This window comes from Cynocephalus volans, chromosome 8 (assembly GCF_027409185.1).
Source record: "Cynocephalus volans isolate mCynVol1 chromosome 8, mCynVol1.pri, whole genome shotgun sequence".
NCBI classification, from domain to species: Eukaryota; Metazoa; Chordata; class Mammalia; order Dermoptera; family Cynocephalidae; genus Cynocephalus; species Cynocephalus volans.
The window spans coordinates 117,010,623-117,035,358 of record NC_084467.1 but is presented as its reverse complement, the minus strand read 5'-3'; the positions used below and the strand labels follow the sequence as shown (position 1 = coordinate 117,035,358).

General features: G+C 46.7%; 2 protein-coding genes across 4 annotated transcripts in view; both read right to left on the bottom strand.

Annotated features, from left to right (window-relative positions):
• Positions 1-2,520: 2,520 nt before the first annotated feature.
• On the bottom strand, positions 2,521-4,080 carry ACKR1 (atypical chemokine receptor 1 (Duffy blood group)). The gene is made up of 2 exons (XM_063106737.1): positions 4,002-4,080; positions 2,521-3,498 (listed from the first exon to the last, which is right to left on the bottom strand). The coding sequence occupies exons 1-2, from the start codon at positions 4,020-4,022 to the stop codon at positions 2,521-2,523; spliced, it is 999 nt and encodes a 332-aa protein (XP_062962807.1). The 5' UTR covers positions 4,023-4,080.
• Positions 4,081-7,845: 3,765 nt separating this feature from the next.
• The window catches only part of CADM3 (cell adhesion molecule 3), a 28,737-nt gene continuing 11,846 nt past the window's right edge, over positions 7,846-24,736 (bottom strand). Inside the window, exons 2-10 of one of the 3 annotated variants that reach the window (XM_063106070.1) lie at positions 18,808-18,909; positions 16,615-16,755; positions 15,951-16,103; positions 15,121-15,258; positions 14,631-14,801; positions 12,203-12,293; positions 11,605-11,774; positions 8,931-9,056; positions 7,846-8,029 (exon numbers count right to left, since the gene is read on the bottom strand). In XM_063106070.1, coding sequence (XP_062962140.1) covers positions 7,911-8,029; positions 8,931-9,056; positions 11,605-11,774; positions 12,203-12,293; positions 14,631-14,801; positions 15,121-15,258; positions 15,951-16,103; positions 16,615-16,755; positions 18,808-18,909 — 1,211 coding nt within the window. In that variant the 3' untranslated portion in view covers positions 7,846-7,910. The remainder of the gene's footprint in view (positions 8,030-8,930; positions 9,057-11,604; positions 11,775-12,202; positions 12,294-14,630; positions 14,802-15,120; positions 15,259-15,950; positions 16,104-16,614; positions 16,756-18,807; positions 18,910-24,736) is intronic. The other 2 variants (XM_063106071.1, XM_063106072.1) reach the window with 2 other exon arrangements.

The following is a 24,736-nucleotide window of genomic DNA, read 5'->3' as shown; positions in this document are numbered from 1 at the left end:
TTCCTTTTGTGAGGGAAGTGATGGTTGCTCACCTATTTCCCAGGAGTTTGGGGTTCTCTCTTATGGGACTGAGTGAGAAGGGATTTCTATCTGGAGTCATGAGGCAGGAGGTAGATAAGACAACCCTAGTGGTCTTAAATTAAGCCGTCTTTGCATCATCCAGGTTGACATTGGATGATTCAGGGAGTCAAAATACCTCTTTTCCTTCAACTAGGTCAGCTTCCATATCCAGTAACATTTGTAAGTGTTAAAGAATAACCTGAAGCCCAATAAAATTTCTAAGAGTTTATTTGCGTGATAACAATTCATGGATTGGGGAACACCAAACTGAAAGAGGTTTAATGTTCCCATGACAAATCGTCATAAGCAAGTATTTATGGGGTAAGTACGGAAGCAAAGTAAAGAAATGGTTTGACTGATTGAAGTTCCACAGTTGCCTATGTGATCTATCCCATTGGAAAATGCCTAATAAGTTTGTTGGCTACTTCTGATTGGGTGAGCTGAAGTTCTGCTTTTCACTGATATAGGGACTTATAAGAAATAGCTCAAGTTTCACTTAAGTTTTTTTGCAAATCAAGCAAGGTTTAGGTCACTTATAAGGCCTACCTGGTTTTGTCTTCTGAGGGATACTTTAGGCCTGGTCTCCATTTTAATTTACTTTAACATCTGTGGTAGGGTTGAAAGAGAGATCGAGAGCTGGAGAGGGAATTTTGTGAGGAGGCTGGAAAGGAAATAGAAGAAAAAAAAAATACTAGGACACATTTATAAATAGAGGTTGGAGACTTGAGCATAATTTAGGTTTGTAATTTGTTTCCTTTTTCTCCATTTTCTCCCTTTCTGTTTCAGAATATCTTCCAAGTTTCAAATGATTCCTAAATCCCGCCTTTCAATTTATGATGCACCAATCAGGAGCTAACCTGGTGGTTGCTAAGAGACAGGAGGCAGAAGATTTAGAGGCTTTGTCCTGGCACACACCTAGGAAAATTCCGGAGCCTTTCTCACCCTCCTGCCTAAGATGTTCTAACTCATTGCTGCTCCTCTCCTGCACTCTCTTATTTATCCCCAAGCCCAGATAGTCCAGCAGAAACATTTTAGGGAAGAAACCAGATACAGCACATCTTTGAAAAATGGAAAAGTCTAAGTGGAGTCAAACAGATGCAAGGTATCTGCTCAAGTTTCCCCAGACATTAATTGAGTCGGAGGGAGGATCACAGTTTTTTGTGACCTCTTGGGAAGAGGTTGAGTTTGTTGGCGGTAAAAGTTGTACCCCTTAGAAAGAGAGGCTTACTCATTGTCCTTTCAATCATTACCTAAACTTGGCTGAGCAGAGGTTAAGAAAAAGCCACCAAGGTCATGATTAAGCAGCCAGAGTTTCAGGGGCATATTTGGGGAAGAAGTGTACAGGAAATTGGGATATAATGTGGAAGAGGAAGAAAAGAGTTAGGTGGGAAATAAAGGTTTATTTCAAAAGCTAGGGTTTGAAAGAAATTTAGGGAATTCTAAGCAGAAAATTAAATCAGATCAGGTCTTCCCCCTGTAAGTTCTCCAACCTTCACAACTTCTTGATCTTTTCTTCCCTCTACACATCCTACACAGAAAAGACTAGGCACGAAAACCAGGGTAAAGAAAACTCATTTGGGCAGGAAGTGAGTCATAAATTCTGATTCTATATCTTGAGAACAGGGATGGGCACAGAATTACGTGGGGGAAAATGCCTTGGGAGAGGTGAGTGCACACATACAGGTATGTGCAGTGCAGATGCTGACAGAGATGCAAGCATGTGGAACACACTCTTCTTGCATGTATGCATCTCACATGGATGTAGGTTCCAGCATGCCGAGAGACAGATACACACACACACACACACACACACACACACACTCACACTCACACGCTAATGGGAATAGAGGCATGCTAAGGAAACTGTGAGAGATGACTCCTAAAAGTAGCTTTTTAAATTATCTTGGTATGTTTCCTGTAGTAAATAATGTCCTCCGGGATGCTTCTCCCACCTTCCCCACCACCACCCTGATCTATAAACAAAGCCAGAGAAGAGGTAAAAGACAGACAGAGAGAGAGTCTGGACAGGTCAGATAGGAGGAGGTGATACATTTCCAGGCTTTGTTGTCACTCTTGTCTGTTTTTCTCTCTCTGGTTCCTTTTCCTATTCCTTTTGCTCTCTGCAACAGCTTCTCTCCTTTGTTGACCTGCTAAGCCATCTCTTCTCATTCTTTAGGTTTAGTTGCTGCTCTAACATTCTAGTTCCTCTTCCCTTCCCCCTTAAGATGGCAGTAACCCCACACCTCAAGAGAACATCTGTGTGCCCTGAGGATGTTTATTGCTCGTTCACTCTCTCCCCAGGCCAGCTAGAGAAACAGACCCTGGCAGGAAAGACTGGCATGAGATGTCTCTCTTTCTCCATTCTCCTTCCTCTCCTCTTTATCCCCAGACAAAATAAGAAACCATCTGCTTCATAAAAACAGTGTAGACTTTAATTCAGGTTGACAGGTGGGAAGAGAGCTAGGATTTGCCTCCAAGGGTGTCCAGATGAGAAGAACATCTTGCAGGGAGGGGTTCAGAGGGCAAGGAGGTACGGGTGGCCTTGTGGCAGAACAGGGCCAGAAGCAGGGGAGTAGCCACGCAGTGCAATGTTGCCAAGGCTTCTGCCAGGTTCAGCAGCAGGTCTAGAACCTTCTGGGCCAGACATGTTGGCAATACGAAGACCCTGGATCTCACTAGGAAGTCCAATCCCAGAAACACTGCATGTGGCCACCAGAACATGAACCAGACCCACAGGATATCAACCCAGGGGCCTGGCCCCCTGCCCAGTGCCTTCTTCAGTCCCATGGCTCCCAACAAACCCAGTGGCAACACAATGAAGATGGCAAAACAGGCTGCAATGTGTGTAGACTGCCAAGTCCCCAGGCCTCTACTGGAGCAGAATCTGTGGGAAGTGTCACTAGGCAGGGTGATGGGCAGCACCAGTAGGGCAGCCACTAGCCAAAGTCCCACAGTGAGCCCTAGGGTGAGGCCTGGGACACTGTGTTCACCCAGTTTGGGGCCCAGGCAGGCCCGACATCCTATCAGCAGAGCCTGGGCAAAGGCCAAGCCATACCAGACCCCATAGCCCAGTTGGCACAGGGTGGTGCTGTGGGCACTATTTATCCCTGGTGCCAAGATGGGCACCACGATGCTGAAGAGGGCACTGCTCACAGCCAACTGTACCAGGAAAGGCCAGCCAGGGCACAACTGCCAGTGGAAGAGAGGTCTGAGAAGCGCGAAGAGGACAGCTCCATTTGCGAGGATGCCCAGGACACTGGCGATGATGAAGAAGGGCAGTGAGGAGTCATCCAGCAGGTTACAGGAGTGGCAGGGGGCGGCTGCTTCCAGGTTGCCGTCATAGGAAAGGGACTCATTCTCATCATAGAATTCGTCCCAGCTGTATCCTTCAATAACTATCTGACTTGTGTTGTCATCCATTAAGATGGAGGGATTCACCTAGAGGACATACCCAGAGCGGGCAATCAGAGCATCTAGTTACTCCACTGGAGAGTCTCTTGGGATCTGGGGGGAGGGGAGGAGGGTGGGGGGAGGGCCGAAGGGGAGCATGGGCTGGGAGAACAATGGAGCTGTGCAAGCCAGATGCAGTGGAGTTGGTGGAAAAGGATAAAGGACGGATGCTGAGGAGCCTGTGCAAAAGAGTCAAGGAAAAGCCAGGAAGGGTAGTGGTAAGGACTGGAGGAGTGGGAGAAGGAGGTCAGAGGGGGAGGTAATGAGCTACCTGGATGGAACTGACTGAAAGGCAAATGAAAAGGAAAATAATGGGAGCTAGGACACTGGAGTAAGAAGGAGAAAAGGAAAAAAAGATTTTTAAAAGTGAGAGAACAAGGAGGAAAGGTATGAGATGAGGAGAAAAGGGAAGAGGTATAAAGAAGGATCTGAGGGGCAAACAGAATGGAGAATGGGAGGTCAGGGGTTGTGGGGCTTGGCCTCACACTCACCGGGTTCAGACAGTTCCCCATGGCACTGTTGAGCTCAAAGCAGGCAGAGAGAAAGTCTGGGGTGGCTCCGTCGGTGGCTGTGGTTCCAAGATAAGTGCCAAGGACTAATGAGGGCCATCAGGTTCTGGGCAGGGCCATGTGGTGGGGGGGTGGGGGTACATTCAGGAAGCCTTTGTTCCACGCCCACTGCCTGCCAAGCCTCAGGCCTACATGGGGCACTAGCCTGTGGCTTCCTGTTTTGAAGGTGGATTGGACTGATGGGGATTGCACTCTGGAGGGGAAGAAGGTGGGGACAAGGAGGTGGGCATTTTCCCGAAGGTGGAAAGGGAGGCTGGGAAACCAGGGGGCTTTCCAGCTACAAGAGCTTCTTCAAGCACAAGGAAGGAAGAGGGGCTGGGGTGACTTGTGAGGCGAAGATAAGAGAAGTGCTGGGAAGCTGGAATGAAAGGGCAGCGGGTGACTATCCGCTTGAACTTGATCCAAGGAAAGGCAGTTCAACAGCGATGTGTTTGTGGGAAGGGGTGTTCCTGGTACTTGTGGTTGATCCGTCCAACCTGAGGGGTATGATTGTGGGTGTGGGCTCTTTGTGTGTATCAGACTGGGTATGAGAATGTTCTTATTTATCTGTGCCTGTATGTTGTGTGCACATATCTGTGTGTGCACATATCAGGGTGCACATATCTGTGTGTGAGGTGCTGGGCGGGAGTCTGGGTGTGTGTATTGCTATCTCTAGGTCTGGGTGTTTCAGTGTGAGAGGAGGGAGGGCTGGGGGTGGCTGTCAGGCTGCACAGCAAAGCTACTTCAGGTAACAGTTGGGCATTTGCCTAGCCACCTATGGGTGCAGTGAATGCATCTTCCATACCAAGCAGAACACTCTGACAAGTTAAAGTCAGCTGTGGGGGACAATGGAATGGCATATTTTAAGATAGGAAGGTTGCCCACGGGGCAATCTCTGTTCATATTTCTGTTGGGGGACATAATGGTTCTGGAACTGCTTCACTGGCCTGGTATCTTAGCAATATATAAAGTTTCTTATAGGGGAAGAGCTGCTATATCTCTCTGGCAGGCAGGAAGGGCATCTACCCTGCAGGCGGATTCTCCTAAGCCTACTTTGCCTCTTCTCTTCTGTAGTCCCTTTCCCCAGTTGCTTTCCCAGTATCTCTGCTGTCTCATCATTTCTCTTTGCATTTTATTTCCTTAGCTGGGGAGACGTAGCCTGAACTTTGGGAGGGGTGAGCCATGGAGTGTCCAAGTCAGAACAATGAGATAGAGAGGATTGGTTAGGGAACCCTGCTTCATTTGTCCAAGAATACATGGGATGTTTTAACCCCAATTCTGTCAAGGACCTTCTGCCCCATTCAAATAAGGGTGCCTGGGGGCAAAGCACCTCAGACCAAGGTGCAAAAGGATGGGTACCTTGTAGAGATTTCCCTCTTTTCTCACAGGGCACTATCTCAAGTTCCAGGTTCAGCATGAGGGGGACTACAGAGTTTGGCGAAGGTTTGGTGAAGCTCTCCTGGATAGTGTTGATGTTGTCTCCACCTCCATCTCAACATTTTCCAGCTGGGCTGGGGGAGCAGTCAGGAGCCCCACTGCAGACACTGTGGAAAGCAAGGGCCCAGCAAAAGGGGGTGGACACACTTCTCTCCCTCAGCGTGATGTTGCTTCCATATGTATATGCCCTTGGGAGAGTGGCATGGCATGGATACGTCACCCTCGAGGTACCAGCACCAGGCGCAAGGGATACCAGAACAGCCCTTAACAGACACGCATGCCGGTAGTAGCAGAGCAGCAGAAAGGAGGCAGTCCAACGACACGGATAATCCAGATATATTGAGGGTGGCACCTCTGAGATTAGCACACGAGAGTTAGAAAGATTATAAAGATACATGATCCAGATCCCCTCCCTGCACCCTCCCCCCAACTGACAGACACACACAGCACAAGGCCCCTCTCCCCCCGCCCCCCATACAAATATGGCTTCTGTGTAATATGGACAGAGTGGTTCAGCTCAAAGAGGAAATGTCATTTTCCCAAAAGCGGGTGCTGGGAAACAAGGAGCCTGGCAGGCCTGGGGTCCAGGCTTCCTTGCTGCTGTGAGAGGAGGGGCCTCTGCGGAGGTGAGGGGCTGCGCACGGTGCCCAGGGCCCTGACCAGCGTCTGGCTGGAAGATTCAGAGGCATTACCTGAACTGAAGAGGGTAGGCAGAACTCTTGGATTGCAGCCTCCCCGGGTTTTTTTTTTTTTTTGCCTGTCCGTTGTCAAAGCGGGGAGGACATTCCAGAGGAGGGCGAGAGTGGTGCAGAGGGCACCTGGGTCTGAGGCGGGGCAGGGAGGGGGAGCAACCTCATCTCCACGGCAACCAGCTGGGAGGGGCATGAGAAGGAAGACAGAGAGCCAAAAGCGGGGGTGCGACCCAGCCCTCAACTCACTGGGTGCAGACTATGGGCAAAAGAAGTGACAAGTGACGGAAGGTCATTGCAGGGTCAGCGCCAGGGAGCTGCCTGAGGGGTGCATAGCAAAGGCTGTGGCACTGACTCCACGGCTCGGAGGAGGGAAACCAAGAGGGCCTGAATACTCTGAGTTTCAGGGGGAGACAGAACGGACAGCTGGGCAAAAACACAAGCTGGGGCTCCTTTCTCCAAGACGGATGGGCACTGGGGGCGGCATGGGACACAGCAGGATGGAGCAACGTCCCAGGTGGCGGACTGACCCTGGCTAGGCATCCTCCACTCCCAAAGCCCTCCTTCACGTGCCCACCGGCCGGGGACCCTGGCCGCCTCCTCGACCCTCTGTTCTCACTCACACACACACATACGCACGCGCACACGGTTCACATTATTCCCTTAGTCTGGGCAGGAAACAGCTCAGTGCAATGAAGCGCCTTTTAGTATTTTTGTTGTTAAGTTTGCCCCGCTGCTGAGGGCTGGCGTGGGAAGGAGAAGGGGACGCAGGGCGGCACAAGATGGGGAGGAGCAGTTGCTGAGCAACTCCGTGAGTGGCGTGGCTGGTTGCCATGCAACAGTCCCAGGTCTTGGGTAAGAGTGCGGGGCCCTCTCGGAGGAAGCAACCGTGTTTCAGGCCCCAGCGTAGCGGAGGGGCAGCTGCGCTCTGCCGTCCCCCAAGGGCGGCTCCTGTGCAGATGTGGCCGCCGCCACCTACGCCATGCTTCTGCAGGTCTGCCCTTCCTTTCAGGCACACGCGTCCTCCCCTTGTTGAAGACCTGGGTCTCTGCGTGGCTGCGTGCCTTCTGCTGCTCACATCCCCTCCGGGACTCCCCCATTCACCTCTTTTCCATTGCGATGGAAGAGGGGTGTTAGGGTGGCGACGGCTTCCCCGCTGACAGAGGAAAAGCCACCGCCAGCTCCTGCTCCCAACCCTCCTGTTCCTGGAGAAGTCTGGGAAACTGCTGTATTGCGGAGGAAGGAGAGCTGGTGAGAGCCCCCAGCTCCAAGCCAGCCCCGCTCCCTTCCCTTCCCTTCCCCTCTACCTTCATTCTCCTCCTAACACTCCAGTTTGCTTCTTGTTTTGCTTTTTTGTTTCTGTTTTTTCTTTTTCTTTTTTTTTTTGTTTTTGTTTTTGTTTTTTCTTTCCTCATCCCTAAGCCCCCGCCTCTCCAGCCTGGACACAGATTTGATTTGGGATTGTTACAAAAATAATAATAACCCAAACGCAGAGAAGCCACGGAAAGGGCTGAGGGCAGCCCTCTCCTCCCCCCCGCCCCTTCCCTCCCATTCCAAACCGAGTACAAAACCGCACCCAAAGCAGACATTCTGTACAGGGGGGTGGGTGGGCAGGGGAGCAAGCGGGAGGGGCAGCCCTGGGGTCGCTCTGTACAAGTCCAGGTTGGTGACGGCCCCAGCAGTCCCCATGGGGCCTGTGGGATGAGCAGGAGGTGGGCGGGCGCCCCTAGATGAAATATTCCTTCTTGTCCTCCCCGCCTGACTGCCCGCCTTCTGCATTGATGATGGCCGTGTCAGCGTCTGGGGCGTCATCCGAGCCTTTAGCCTCGTGTGTCAGGTAGGTTCCTGTGTGGAGACAGAGGCTCCTCCCTTCAGAAGCAGCTCCCAAACCTCTGAAGTCCACCCTGCTCACTTTCCCGCCCACCCACTCACACATTGCCCCTGTCAAGTTTCTCTTGAATAGAGTTTCAGCAGGGAACCCCACCTTATCTAATTTGCCTTTTGCTGCCAATGTCCCTCACCTGACACCCCTCCCAGTGGATAATAAATCCTGTCCTTAATTAGAATCTCATCTATGCTACAGGCCAAAAAATAAAAATAAAAAGAGGTGTATGTGGTGTGTGTGCGTGTGCAAGCTGGTGCGGGGTGGGGGTGGGGAACTGCTGTGAACAGCTTCATGAGCAATGCAGTTGAGATCTGGCTTACATTTGATCAGCCCATGGGGTCAGGCTACTGACTAGAAGTCATAGCAGCAGGGGGTCCGAGAGGAAGGAATATTAGGAGAGGCTGGAGAGATGGCATGTGTGCAGGAGGCACGGTGGGAAAAAAAGGGGAAAAAAGAAAACAGATCATGTGGTGACAAGAAGAGAGGCGGTCAAAGGGAATGAAGCTAAGCAGATAGAAAGGAAGAAAGTACAGAAAGAAATGGGACGGAGGTGCAGTTTCGGGAGCTGTCTTACAGCAGAGATCCTAGAGGTAGAGTAGCTTGGGAGCAGCATCTGAGTGGGAAGGTCTGAATGCACTTGGATGATCACCAAGTCATCAGGCTTTACAGCAGGGCTGGTGGTGCCCGGTTATCAAAGGGTTGGCACTGATGGGGTTGGCTGCATTTTTTCTTTCTAAAACACTCCAAGGGGCTGACTGAGTCTCCAAAGGCCCATTCCTGCAGCTTCTCTTCCTGCTTGCCTCTGATGAATCTCTGTTCCCACCTCCCAATTTCTCCTGGTGCTTCCCTCATGCCTCTGACCTTTGTGCCGGATCAAGTAGTGGCCAAGGAAGATGAGCAGGATGAGCAGCAGGAAGACGATGAAAGCCACAATCCCACCAATGATGGCGTGATAGGTGCTGGAGGATGAGGGCACCGGACTGGGGTCTGGAGGAACGGGGATGTACACAGTCAGATCTGGGGAGAACCCTTATCTTACAGCATCCTGACTTGGTCACCGATGGTCTTCCACAGCAGAGGATGGGAGAAGGGAACAGCATCATTCAGCAAAGGGGATATGCCTTATTTTGTGCTCTAGTTTTTTTTGCACTGTTCCTGGAATATAGTAATTGTTTTAAAACATTGATGTGTTCATGAATAAATAAATAAGTCTGCTCACACCCAACCATCCAAGTTGAGTTTTTGGCACAAAATCTTGACCTTGGTCAAAGACCATTGCTTTAATCCCAATAATCTTTCTTTCCTTTCTTTTCCTCCTGTCCTTCCCCCATTTCTGGATTTTGAAAGTGTTCCTTCTTCCTGTCCTTCCCCCCATTTCTGGATTTTGAAAGTGTTCCTTCCCTATCTCTCATGTCCTCTTACCCTCCTATCTGCTTGATAATTCTGAGCTGGTTCCTCTAGGGGGCTTCTCAGATTATTCACCCACTGCCCTGAGATCAAATAGGGAAGGAGCAGTGAAAATCTGATGGAGCCAAGAACTAAGCATTTTGATGGTACCTTATGAAATATAATAGACTGTGATCTTGTATAAAGAACAGTGTTCCTTCTTGGCAGAGGAATTTAGCTCAGTCCTCTAGCCTGTCCCAACAAGGAGGACTGGGACCCCACATTCACTTTGCCACCATCTAAAAGTTTGTGGGAAGAACAAGGACTGAATTGCTTTCCCCCATGATGGTGACATCTGTGCCACTGGATGGTTTTACAAAATCTGTCATCCACAGCACCATATGTATACAGAAGATAAATTCCCACAGCACAGACTGGGTCAGGTGTGGCAAGGACAGCACTAGCCACAGTCAGCGTCCCAAATATCTCAGGACAAATGCACAGGCCCAGGATGCAGTTCTGGTGTATCAAAATTACATTAGCCATAGATATGGCTCTCCCACCCATGGGAGAGCTGATGCTTTCCACAGACTCAGCTTGAGTCCTGACGCCTCATTGATTCCTTATATAGTTTGTCTTTCCTACCTTATGTCCTCTCAGGCTTGGCTGGGCCAGCTTTTTTGTTCCTTGCCTGTCTGTGCCTTATTTGAAAATAAAACATTTGTACTGTGGTTTTTTATGCTCTGCTTGGGAGGGAGGGAGAGGACGGACCCTGGGACTCTGTGGTATGATGGGGTGGATGTGATGGTATAACTTGCAGGAAACCGAGTGAGTTTACACAATGTCTTTCTCTCCAGAAGTACGGGAGACACAGTTCACATTGAAAACCAATCCTGGATAATTATTCCAGAGGCTATGGAAATGGAAGAGAAGTACAGGTTTCCATGGCCAAAACGACCTCTGATGTCCTCAATTACAGGTCCCTGTCTCTAGGTAGAGCTACATTTAATATCATTCCAGGCCCACCGAGGATGTTGCTGGAGGAGGATGCAGTAACTCCTGCCACCACCAGGCGTCAGCACTGCAAGCAGAAGCAGTCAAACTACTCGCTGTGCTGGGCTTTTGAGCACAGAGTGGAGGGAGATCAGCAAGATATATGGACCGCTGGGGCACAGAACTTTCAGTGCCAATCATAGTCACAGTTAGTCTGGAGAAATATGGGGGCAGAAAATGAACCTCAGTGCATTGTCCTTCCTCCTGGCATCTTACAATAGCCTTGTCTGTTGTGCCGAAGTGGCTCCCACATGCTGAGATCTGCTAGTGTAGTTGGAATCACCCATCCAGACATCCTGGTCCCAGGAACTTGGACCTCTTATCCCTGGGAGGACTGGTTGTTATCCCTTTGCTGCTTTAATGAGTATTTTAAGTAAGGGACCTCTGAAGATCCCCCAACAATGCATTTCCACTATTCTGGGGAAAGGCTTATAAGACTTTTTGGCAGGACTTCACTGCCATTGTAATCTTCAAAAAATCTCCTGCCAACTCTCTATAAAGGGGCCTCTGTGCTAACCTGTCACTTCTCCTGAGGCTTGGTTTTGTGGTCACAGCTTTGAGAAGAACTTTAGAGAAGAAGCATCACCTGGTCCCTCCAGAAGACTTGGCATCTGAGCAAAGATTCTGACTATCTCTCAGCATAGTACAAGCTTATCTGTCTTTTCTGCTCAGGTCCATATTAATGTGCCCAAGGTCTACAGAAAAGGAAATGTTAGAGTAGCATGCACCCTATATCCAGTCATAGGAGAAGCAACTCTGAGAATAGCCCCTTGGAGAGGGACATGGATCCACATTTGCAGCTGAAAGGCTCTATGGCCTCTAAATGCAGAATTATTCTTGCTATCAGGTGAGTGCAAGGGTTGGAGGATGTCGTCACTCAGGCCACCATTGCTAAACAAAGACAGATGAGAGCCCCCCTTCTATCGACTTTTTGTTATGACACATTGTAGAGTGGATCTAGAGCCTAAGTTCTCAGGCCCTCCAATGGTAGGCTGTTTTCCCTTTGCTCCCGCACAGTCATGGTATCAGTAGTTGCTCTCATGTAAGATGGACAGAGAAAGGAAATGCTGGCAGGGGAGATCTGAGAAGGGCTCACCGTTAACATTGAGAGTGTAGTAGGCCTTTTGGCTGCCCATGTTGCTGGTGGCTGTGCAGCCGTAGGTGCCACTGTCACTCTTGTTGAGGAAGGGGAAGATCAAGGCGCTCTCCTGGGTCATCTTCAGGGGTGGCACACTGCCCTCCTTCTCCCATAGGTACTGCTGGGGGCTGTTGAGGCAGACAAATCAGAAGTGTTCACAAGAGCATAGGCCACGGAGCCAAAGGGAGAAAAAAAATATCTGGGAGCAGAGGAATTAAGGACTGTTCGATGAGGCACAGTAAGTTTTAGGGGCCAGAAACACCAACCTACTCAGAGGCAGGGGCAGGTGGCATTCTGGGGATGGTGGGGATTTCTTAATTTGTATCTTACTATAATTTGGCTCCTTTTGGGAACCTCAGGGATTAAGCTAGGGAGCAGCCCCTCCCCACTTCTGCTGCTTTGCAGAAGAAACAATCAGGACAGATCTGCAGGACAGAGTTGGGGAAACAGGGGGCTCAGTTCAGACAGTACAGAGGAGATGGGAAGGAGATGCTAAGTGAAGCTAACAGTCTGAGAGGTGGAGATATATTAGAGGCCAGGAAATGGATCTTCTTACACTGGATTGCCATGGCCCTCACAGTGTAGCAACAGCTTCTGGCCCTCTCGGGGATGTGGAGGGTCTGGCCTAATCATCACGGTTGGTGTGTCTGCGGAGAAGGAAATGGTGTCAACGCAAAACTCCCCACACCACTTAGGAGCTCCCTTTATTCTCGAAATCACCCAGCTACATACTACGGCTTCTACCCCTAAGTGTCCTAGGAGCCCAAGAGACTGTCAACAAAGACTTTCCTTCCCCTACCTCTTGTGAGCAAAGACCACTATTGCTATCGAAAATGTGGGGGATTTGTTATATTGTAACCCCATAGTGATATGATTCCAGGGGGGGTCTGTCTGGGTGGGGCCCTAAGGAATATCTTAACAGAGAGCTGAGAAAGGCTAAAAGTGGTCCATCTGTGTCTAGCAAACTGCCTAGCAAATAGTGGGACCTAATACATATTTTTGACAGAATAAATAAACCTGAATTTGCCACTTATTGAGCTCACAACCTTCAGTTCTCTGTGCCCAGCAAGGGAGCTTAGAACTAGAAGCAACACTTGAACACAAAACATCATTTTGAATGGTCAGTCCAAACATGAAGAGAGAGCTTGGAAACGAAAAGAGATGGGGGTCAGATTTTGGCTGCAAAAAGGCACTGACACAACATAGATGGGCTCTGCAAAGGAATAATGGCATATGTCATCAACGCCAAAGGGCTGCTTAAGAGGCTAGCTCCAGATGGTCGCTTAGAACAATACAACCAGATGCTGGTTGGGAACAACAGATAAAGAGGCTGAGCTTCCCCTAAGGATAGAGCCAACCTTAACAACCAGTTAATGAACGTGTTTCAGTCAAATCAAACAGGACAAAGAGAATCAGGCCAGGTGAGGCAATGGGTGTTCCAAGATCCACAGCCATAGAGACCTCGAGCACAGGGCCTGGAGTATGGTATTTGTTGACTAACTGCTGATCACAATTGGGCCAAAAGGGCCCCTGGAGAGTAACTGCCAGAGGGTCTGGTATTTAAAAGATGAGTCTTTGGGGATCAGACAGGAAAGGGCCTTCCTTAGCCCTGGCCATGGACCAGGGCTCAGGGGAAGAGCCCAAGACCAGAACTAATCATTAGAGAAACACCTTATAGCAATATAGACCTTTGAAGTTTACAAACCTCTTTCATACACCTTGTTGTTTCATTTATCCTCACAATAACTCAGTGAAGTAAGCAGGAGCCATAAAGAGATTCAATGTTTTGGTCAACATAATACTGCTAGGAAGTAACGATGCGGTGGCTGGAATCCCCAGCTTGTCTGTCTGCAGATCGATCGAGCATCTACCAAATGGACAAGCGGTGACACCCACTCCTACCTCAGGTTAAAGTTTGAGTGATGGGCCCAGTAACTGATTAAACAACATTAAAGTTAGGAAAAGTAATCGGACTTGGGTCTCCCATAAGAAGGAGATTAAGGCTTTAGTAATTTTTTAAAACTGTCCAACTTTTAGATAATTTAGGATAATAAATGCACTATTTTATGAGGATCTTCTGTCTTCACATTTTAGTATTTCTTTTTTTCTTGGTTCCTCCTCCCAGAAAAGTTCTTTTTGAAAATTTCCTAATTTCCTCAGATGAGAAATTTCCAGATTTCCAAACTTCTCAGAAGTGTCCTGTCTATACTACAGACAGATTCTATGAAGGGGATGACAGTCTTTGGAAAGGTTAGGAGTAGTGAAAGTGACAGTGGCCACTTCAGGTCGGAATCCCAAGAAAAAATCATGGAGCTGGGGCAAATAGGGAGTACTCACTAGGGAAAAGATCTGGGACTAATGATGCCGGAGAGACTGTGTGTTCCTACCATCCATATTTTCCTAAAATAATAGAATGTTAGACTGTGAAGTCTTGGTGATCCCCATGTTCATCTCTCTCATTTAGCAAATAAAGAATCAAGCTCAGTGTGGTAAAGGAATCTTCTTAACATCTCTCAGCTAGTAAGGGGTAACGTGCAGACTAGGAACCACATCCTGGAACTCCTGATTTGCTACAGTTATCACTACAGTGTACAATCTAGTGGCATTACACCAGCCTGGCCCAGGGATTGTTAAACTTACCCCTTGGGCCAAATCCTGTCAGCTGTGTGCTTTTGTAAATAAAGTTTTATTGGAACATAGCTCAGCTAATTTGTGTACATATTGTCTGTGACTGCTTTCCTGCAGCAACAGCAGAGTTAAATGGTTGAGGCAGAGACCATATGGCTCTCAAAGCCTAAAATATTTACTATTGGGCTCTTTACTGTAAGTTTTCCAACCCTTGGCCTAGTCCGACCACCTCCTGTCTCAGCTGTTACCTATTTGCTTATCTGTACATGTTTTTTCATGTACAGTCATCTGCATTCTCCTTTCCCCATGCTCCATCTCATACCTGGTCCTTCTTCACCCCCAAGCCCATGACATACATAAAACTTCAATGCGTTGAGAGGTGGATCTGTCAGCTCCCTTTAGAGATTCATGGTTCACAGAGCACACGATGTTTGCTCCATCATCCTCCCGGGTGACCTGGAATGTCACTGAGCTGCTCACAGTGAAGGTTTTACCATTGGGATCTTCCTGTATTCGGGTAGGTTCTCCTAGAGTGCAGAAACAGGCACAAACACACACACACACAGAGTGATATCGTGTGGGCCCCACTGCAGACATACAGATGGTGAGTCTCAACTAAGACAAACTTAGAAAGTTGTGAAGTGGATATGTACACACAGGGAGAATGTGGGCCCGACACACATCCACACACACAAGTGTACACAAAATATCTGTCCATCCCCCATTCTCCTTCTATATCATGCCTTAAGTGCACACACATAGACAAGTCCTTCCCTCTCTCTTTCTCTGCACACCTCCCTTCCCAGTACGACCTCCTCCTGTAACCCTGAGGCAGTGGGTACTCACCATGGAGTTCTTGGTCACCCTTCCTCCAGGTGAGCTGGGCTGCAGGTTTGCTCCCAGAAGACTGACAGTTTAGGGTGGTTGTCTCCTTTTCCCGTAATGACGATTTGTAACCAGTGATTATAGGCTTCTGTGGGATTCCTGCCATGAATAGGGGATGGCCAGAATGGGAAGGAGAGGCAACATTAAGTCATAGTTCACCTCTCCCTGCAGAGGTGGCCTCTTTGGGGGTCAGGATACCTGCTTCTAGTTTGGTTTATGATGAATAGAAAACTAGAGAAATCATCTTTCTCTTTGATCTCCTCCCTGAGGACAAGAAGGGAAGACCTGGGAGAGGAGATATGGTAGTGGGGAGATATACCATACCTGAGATGTGATATGTGACTCGACACCTCATAACACAATGAGGCAGTGATAGAAATAGTGTGAGACTCAGGGATGCAAAGAAGGAAATTGAATTACAGGATAAAGATGAGAACATGTAAGTAACTGTAGTACTTGTCTTGGAAATTATAACTATACATTGCATGCACATCTCATGTTTTCCACACACAATCTTGAGAGACAGGTAGATTGAACATGATCATCCCTCTATTATAAGGAAATTCAGGTTCAAAGAAAATAAGAGGTTTGTCCCAGATCAAATAGTAAGTAGAGCAGAAAGGATTCGAACCTGGTTCTTTGCATTTTATCTCATTGCAAGGGAAACACAGGCTGAACTTTTCCACAATGCCTGGAGACTTGCCTGGTTCCAGACTGCTTCAGGGGCCCGCCTAGGGAGGTTTGTTTGCAAGGAAGCATGCTGTGGAGACACTGGGGTTTGGGAGCCTCACCGAGCACAGTGACGAGGGACTTGGCGGTTCTCACAGGCATGGTGAAGATGGAGCAGGTGTACTCGCCCTCGTCTGCCAGGGCCACGTTGCTGATGCTGATGCTGAGCTCATGGGGAGTCGAGCTAACCAGCTGAATCCGATTATCTCGAAGGGCTGGGGAAATTGGGAGAATTGGAAGCCAGGTTTATTGGCACCTTTCATGTTTATCTATCAATCCCAGGCCAGCTTCTTTAGGGAAAGGGGTCTAGTATGGTGGAGCAGTGTGGGGAAAAACCTGCTCCTGACTTTGAGCAGTCTTTTGGTCATCCAGCCACTTTTCTGGGCCACTGGGCATAGTAGTCTAAGAGATACTCAGAAAAGTAGGTTGGGTCTTGTGTGCTTCCTTGTGAGATACCTTGGGCAACACTGACATCAGCAGCCTGTTAGGGCACCTTTGGGGTGAAGTCACTTCACGACCCTATAAGACTATGCATGGTCTAGCTCAGAGCTGTAATACTGAAGTTTCTTTGGTACCAGTTGAGAAGCCCATGGCTTGTCGCTTCCTCAAATAGCATACCTCCATGTTTCTCATCCTCTGGACTACAGGGACAGTTCTCCTCAGGTTCTGCATTCCCCTTTCCTGGGCCATGGTTCCCAAGAAGACAGATAACTCAAGGGATACTACCTCTCTTCTCCCCAAAGTAGAGAGTCTGCTGGGCAGGGTTAGACCACTGTAGGGATGAGTCCTCATGATCTTTCACTTGGCACTTGAGAACCACGGTGCCACCAGCCACCACTGTTTCGTCAGATGTCCAGGGCTGACTGTCTGCAGGAGTAGAGTAGGGTTAGTTTACTGAGGAACCTCTAGCCCCTCCACCTGTTTCTGGGCCAAAGTCCACTTCATCTAATTCAGACCATGAAAGGCTTTGGTGTACACAAGGTCTCTGAGTACTCTTAAAGCTTCACACGGGAAGGAATAGAGGTGGTGGTGGTGCTGGAGGGGAAACAGACCTTATTTCTTCCTGCTTTGAATACACACAAAAAATACCAGAGTCACCTGTCGAGTATTTTCTGAATGAACTGACAGAGCCACAAACATTTAGATGAATAAAAGCACCCCAAGTCTGTACATACCACTCCACGTGTATCTTTTCTGATATGGTTCTACCATTCACCTTTGAAAACACACATACATATCTGTCATTCTGTGTTCTGCCTTCCTGCCACCACCTAAATATGAGAGTAAGAACAGGATAAGCAGTTGTGAGAAATAATCCCAAAACTAGAATGGGGAAAAGGCCACACCAGCCCTTGGGTTGTACATTCATTTCCACAAGAGGTAGCTGATAAAACTGCAAAACAAACAAACAAACAAAATATAAAAAATAAAAACAGAAACATTTTGACATACTTTTCTAGTCTTCTAATGATAACTTCCCTTCAATCAAATCCCTTCACACACTCCCTTCAGTGTTAGCACTACCCACCTCCCAACCCAAATCACCATCTTGCTACCATTTTAAAGAGTGAAGAACTAAAGTTTTATCTTCAATGGGATGAAAATACGCTTTCTAATCCCCCTCTCCTTAGTCGAATTAAACAAAACAAAACAAACAAGGACAATAGGCATCTTATGGATAAACCATTTGCATCCCAAATGTGCCTTCTAGTTAGGCCTAGCTGTGAGCTTCTCAGACTCATGGATGCTTGCTTCCTCCACCCAGGACTGTTCCATGTTCCCCACAACATGGGCTCTGATTCCCAGTATTGATCCACTCATCTTCAGAACTGACTTTCTATGACCCAATAGCACCGATTTCCAGAGAACTAATCTAAAATAAACAACTCCTTCCGGTTCTGATTCTGAAACATCCATAAAATCTGTTCTGTGGCCTGAAATTACTGAACCAGCACTGCTCCCCTCTGAATAGGAAACCAAGAAACTTAACTTCCTACATTCCCCTATCGAGCACTTTAAAAACTATCCCAGGCTTCCTTTGGCACTTTCTTTCTTGTTCACTGGAACTCCATTTCCAAGAAATGTACAATGAGAGCTCCTAGCAGAGAAGAGCCACTGTGGAGCAAAGGTGCACATGCCGACATGATACCAAACATCAACCATTCTGGGAGGTTGTTTCCAAACTAGAGCACAAAGCCTGGTGGTTAGTTTTAGTGTTTACAATTGGAAAAATGAGCACTGAGGGAGATCTTAGGGATTACGGAATCCAATTCCCTCATTTTACAGATGTAGGCAATGAGACAGTGGAGGTGAAATGATTGATCAGATCAGTCTACTAATCCTAGTCAGGACTAGAACTCTGTTCTGCCTCCCAATGTAGTGCTCTTTCCATGGGAATGCTTCTCAAGTAATCATTTACCTTGAGAATTAAAACTATGATATTGAGATTAGTGTGCCAATGACTGAGCTGGCTTAGTAAATTTAGAAGTGATATATTCCTAAAATCTCTCAACAAAAGGTTTGGGAAACCTTTTATTTACCATAGCTCTATGCCAATTTTTAACCATAGTAATACCATAGTAATCCATTTGTCACTGGTTCTGTTTGAAGAATTCTACCTTGATTGTGTCTTTCCAGAACCTCTTTATTCTGAGTAATATATCCCCTGAAATCATTTTATTTTTGGAAAGAAGTGTAGGGTGTACAGAGGTTTCTTTACTGGAGTAAGGGAAGAAGGAATGGTTGCAAGAGAAGTTGGTGGTTGCAGCACTGAGAACTATAATGTCAAAAGGACAGGAGAAAGATTTGTGTGGTAATGAGGGAGTGAGAACACGGGGTGATGGCACCATGAGTGGGAGGTGACATGAAGATGAGTGAGGGGGCTGAGGGACATTGAGATGAGGGGGCCTGGATTCTCACCTTGACTGGCCAGCATTTCAGGGCTACTCCAGACTGTGGAGCTGATGGCCTCGTCGAGTGGAGCCAGAGTTCCCAGCTCCAAGTCCTGCTCCTGCCAGTAGCCTGGGGAGAGAATCTCCATCAAGGATGAGCCCTACATATTTACTGCTACAGTTTGGGTCTGTCCTGTCATTGTTGGGGATGTGGGAGAGGCTAGGCCCCTGTGAAAGTAGGTTCATGAGGATACCTAAGAGAAGGTGGGTTTCTCACAAAGGGAAGCAATTAACTAGACTCCTGATAAAGGAAGTGACTTCTCTTCTAAGGGGTGAATTAAATGAGGATGTTAAGTTTTATCAGTCAATCATATAATGTGAGAACCAAAGAGATCTTAGAGATCATCCAGCCCCATTATCCCACTTCACAGATGAGGACAACAAAGCCCAGAAAGGTTAAAAGTAACTTGGTGAAGGTCACTACAGAAAATTGAAAGATAACTGAAGATTTTTCATTCCTTATCCAGGATTCTTTCTGCTATACCATATTATCCACTAAAATAACTACAGGCTTAATAAATAACATACTTTCACATTTAATCCTCTTAATAAACCTGTAAAATAAGTACCCTGGCAGTATGCCAAGTGCAAACAGAATGAAATGACCTGCCCAAGGTCATACAAATAGAACAAAGACTAGAAATTAAATGCCTGATTCCAAATCCAAAGCTCTGTTTGTTTCAAAGTGAGACCCCACCACTGAAGAAACAGATCATGATTACGGCTGAAAGTTGCACCAGGCCTTCCCAGACTGTTACCTTCTGTAGGGTGCTCAAATTCTCTGTTAAATCTTCCTACTCCACTCTCAGCCCCTCTACATCACAGACTCTGCTCCTTCCTCTGGCACGACCAACCCCCTTTCCTCTTCACCTCCAGGAACTGAGTCACTTCCTCTCTTCCTATAGGTATCTCTTAGACTCTTCTGTGAAGTACTGTAGTGTCACACGGGCCTATTTCCCCAACCCTACCTGTAGAGGCAGAGAGACAAAGAAACTGGCCATGCGAATCTTTTCAGGGTCTCCCGCCAGAGAGCCCTGAAGCAGCCAATCAGGAGCGCGAAATTCAGTGAGGTCATTGGCTGCGGAGCAGAGTCTGGAGCTTCTACGTGTCCTGGGCCCGGAGTCTCCGGAAAACTTCGCCAGTTCTCCCAGCAAGCTCCAGAGCCAGCGGGGGACAGGCGGGTGGGAGAGGTAAGGACGAGAAGGGGGCGCTGGGACCAAGAGAGAGCAAGGGGGGTGTCGAGACTAAAAAGAGAAGTGGGACAGGGCTTAGGTTCCCTGAAGAAGAGAGGGGTCAGGACTAGGGAGAGGATCGCCAAATATGAAGAAAAGGGAAAAAGGGGAGAGAAAGGCGAAAGGGGGAGGGAGGGGGAGGGGAAGGGGAAGGAGAGGGGAGGGGGAGAGAGAGAGAGAGACAGACAGAGACAGAGACAGAGAGAGAGAGGGAATGAATGAGAGAATCCTAGCGTGTGGATAGGGCTCTCAGATACTGCTTCGGAGGTTCACTGATCTCCTTTCTCCACTGCTCCTCACAGACATCTTCCAGGAGATTTGAGAAATTACTCTGTTTTCAAACAGGAGAAGCACTAATGTCCAAATGGGTAGACTGGGTAAAGCAGAGAAAGCAGAAACACTGTAACAGGTAGAGAGAAGTAGTCAGGGAAGGGGGACAAGGGAAGTGTTGAAGAGAGTCAAGAAAGAAGGGGATGAGACAAGGAAAAAGGGCCAGGGAGAGGACCAGGGCTGTAGAAAGGCTCTCCCAGGGTGCCAGCCCCTCACCCCGCTGCCTTCTGTGGGCATCAAGGATGGAAGCAACCTGAAGCTGGTGAGTGTTTCATATCATTTTCTAGGTTGTGTGTTTGTGGGTGTGCTACGTCAACACGTGGTAGGAGACCAAATTGGTTGTGATAAGGCCTGGAATGGTGGAGGAACAGGGAGAAGCCAGAGAGGGGTCAGTGCTCAAACCCACAGTACTGGTACCCAGTGCACAAAGTAAGCTTGAAATAGGCCTTTGCTGAAATGAGTAAATAGCCATCTCGTAACTTGGTATAGGACATTCAGTTTGCAGAGTGGATTTTCAACTATGAGTTCATTTAATCTCAAAACCTCTAGAGATAGGCAGCCAGATATATCACTTTTTAAGATGAGATTCAGAGAGGTTCAATGACTTACTTACCTAAAGGCACACAAATAGCACACCTCTCAAGAATCCTCTCTCTCTCTCTGGCAGTTTTCTTAAAGCTTTTTCAACAGCTCCTGTTTCTCTTAGCATTTCAGTACATTATATTCTGATTTAATTTTAGTTATCTGTCTCCTCATCTAAACTTTCAGCTGGTTAAGAGCAAGAGCTTTACGGTATTCATCTCTGTATCTTTAGCGGTATTCATCTCTGTATCTTTAGCGCTTAGCCCACAGTGGGCTCTCAGTGCATTTAATTGGCTCTGGTAATTCATTCAGCCACACTTGGCACTCTGCTATACGTATTGTTAATCAGGCAGTGCATGTGTTCTGTCTAACAGCATGGGCCCAGTCTTCACTCTTCTGTTTTTTCTTTCATCTCTCTTTTTATCTGCATCCTCCTCAGTTGCTTTTCTCCTTGCTCCTTGCTCATATTTCTTTCATCCCTCACCTCCTCCTGCATTTTGCTGGCATTTTTTTTTTTTTCTGCATAGAAGGAATAAGTAAAATGAAGATGCAGTCCATTCAAACCAAATTGAATTGTTCAGATGAGGGTACTGATAACTAAACAAATAATCTCCAATAAATGGCATATTTGAGATATGCATGATATACTCTTATTGCCTCTGTAGGTTTACAGAGAACTCACTGTGGTTTGTATTGTTTTAAGAAACTGTTTAAGAGGTGGCTTTTTTTTTTTCTCCCCCCTGGTGATGACATTTCTCCCTCTAATTCTGAAATATACTTGTAATCTCATGTATCCTCTTGAGAACTGTCTGTTAATATGCCTGAAATTCTCTTGCTGTTTTTATAAAATTGTAAACCTGTAATGATAAATTCTGAATGGCCACTCCCCTGGGAGTGGATGAGTGATTATAATGCTATCATCAGAAAAATGAATAAGTAGCAGAAATTATAAACTGGGTTGTGAAAGGCTTGCACCTTCTTTGAATTCAGATGGTGCCAATCATTTATGACATCAGCTTGAATTTCCTTGACAAATTCAGACTGAAAAGGAAAACTTAGGAGTGCTCTGAAAGGGTGATATGGACTTTGAAGTAGAAATAGTATAAATTTTGCTCAGGGATGTTGGAAGGAGCTGCTGTTATGTAGAACAGACAATGAGACCACATAACCATTTGTGAGGTAAGGCTGCTCAAGTAGAACAACAGAGGAAGAGAGATTTGGTCTCACCGATCACATTGTTTCTCTCCTTAGAAACCCTTCACTGACTCTCTTCTGTCTGCAGATAATACCCAAATTTGTTAGCCTGGCCTTGAAGGTCCTGTACAGTTTGAGGCCAACCTGCCTTTATACTTTGTCTTCTCTGCTTCATTCACTCCATATTCCAGACATATGAAGCAATTTGGAATTCTCTCTATAAACCATTTGCTCTCCTGTATCCATTCCCTTTCCTACAATAACTTTGTTGATAATGCCATTTTCCCATCTTTACAAGTAACATTATCCATCCTTAAAGCCCATTTTTTTGTGGCGCCTCCTTTGAGAGGTCTTCCCTGATTGTCCCAAATGGAAATAGTTTCCCATTTCTCTGAATTACAACACCGTATCTGATTTTCTTAAATTATGTATCATTTTCCACTTCGTACTGTAAGTTCGGCTTCCCTCTTAAATTATAAAGACTCTACAGGTAGGGCTGATATCTGATTCATCTTTGTATCCAATAGTGACACTAATACAGCATATTCTACATAGAAGGTGCTTAATAAATATATGTTTATTAAATGAATCAGACACTGAGCATCTTTATGTTATGAAAATGAGACTCAAAATCTGCCAGTGCAGAGGAAATAGCAAACCAATCAAGATGGGAATAAATAGGCTAAGGAAGAAGGTAGGCCATCCAGAGGCTGAAGCTCTAGAAATCTACAAGACAGAGGGAACTGATATTTATCAACATTTTATGTCAAGATCCAAGTCAGGTGTTGTATATTCTTTATTCCAGAACAGCCTTTCAATAGGTATTATTATGCATATGTTAAAGCTGAGTTAAGGAACTTTCCCATATGATATACCTAATAAGTGTTGGGATTGGACGGACTTCAAACTTGGATCTCTCTGACCACGAAGCCCCAGATTTTTGCACATCTTTGCTACACTGCCTCCCTCTGCAGAAGAATGTATTTTGTGTGTGCAGTGGTAGGGTAAGGGGTAAAGAGGGAAAGATTCTTCCCTGCATTGCTGGCCAGGGGTGGCTCAACTGAACAATATTCTCAACACTCACCTGCGGTATAACAAAAATAGCAGTGTAGCCAGTTGGAAATCGGTGCTCCTGGTGGTGGTGCTGTGATTTGTACCTACTGAATTACATTTTTAATTGTATTTCTTAATGTGTCTTTATCTATACCTTTGTGCACTCCTAAATGCCTTACAATATGGGACTCTTCAGTTAACCAAGCCACAGACATGTCTAGTAAAAACTCACTACATCTCCTCATGGTGTTCACAGTACTCCAGCACCCAGGAAAAAAACTGAAAGATTATCTTGTTGCTTGCCCTTAATTGCTTTGGGGGTTTCTTAACTCTTGGTTTATTTTCCCATGGGCTTTAGTATCTTAGCATTCCCAGAATTTTAAAGGACTAAATAGCCCTTTTACCAACTGATTTCCTTCTGATTGATTGTTCATATTAAGAGTAGCAGAGGTGGGAATTGAGACTTCTTAAATGTGCCTCTTCAAAGATGCATTGGCACCTATGATTCAGTTTTTCACTCATAACACAGGACCTTGGACATAGTAGGTGCTCAATAAATATTTATTGAATAAATAAATGAGTGCCTCAAATGAATAAAAATGTATTGTCTCCAATTTAAGTGACTCTGGTAGGGAAGTCTGTTAGAGACTGCTGGTGTAACCCCTGCCTGGTTTATATATCTTCCCTGCTGTCTGTTTTGGGGACCTACACTGCATTGGCATTGGAGCAGTAAACAAGGCAATAGGTGCACATTTGGGATGGTGGGACAAGGGGACAAAGCTCTCCTGATAACTGCTGCTGGCCTTGCCAGTGCTTGGGTCCAGAGCCCTACTTCCTCAACTGTAGAGAAAACCAGCTCCCTGAGTAGGAGTCGATGATGATGATGATGGTGATGGTGATGATGATGACTCAGCATTTCTCTAACTCCAGAGTTAAAAATACTGTTCATCCCAGCCTACTTGTTATTCCTCACGACTACCATGACAGGTGGGTGGAGGAGTGTTGTCTCCAAGGGAAAAACATATTGGGGGCTGTGTCCCAGCATACTGAAGGGACCCACTTTTAGAATGATTTATCCACAGCCATTTCTAGGCTCCCTGACCGGATGATCTCACCCTAATTTTTCTCTGACCCCAGCTTCTTAGTGAATCCTTATGTACATTTGGATCACACAAAGAAGAGAATGGCCATGGCAAAATCAAAATTAGAACTCAGCCCCTGGCGCTTTTCTTTATGCTCAGAGACACATTTTTCTTTGGCAGTAAATAATTGATGGTGCATTTGGAGGAAATTGGACCAGTTTCATCTGAATCCTGATTTAGATGATAATTCCAAGATTTGGGGGAGTTGTTTTGACTTTAGAACACAAAACCCTGATTGAAAAAGGACTCTCTTTACACTTAACTTCGTACAGTAGCTCTCAGACAGCCAGAAATTATCCCATGTTTACTGAGGTCACTGTTTAGTTTCCTAGTCTAAAACTTTGATAGCTTGAGTGTCAAATAT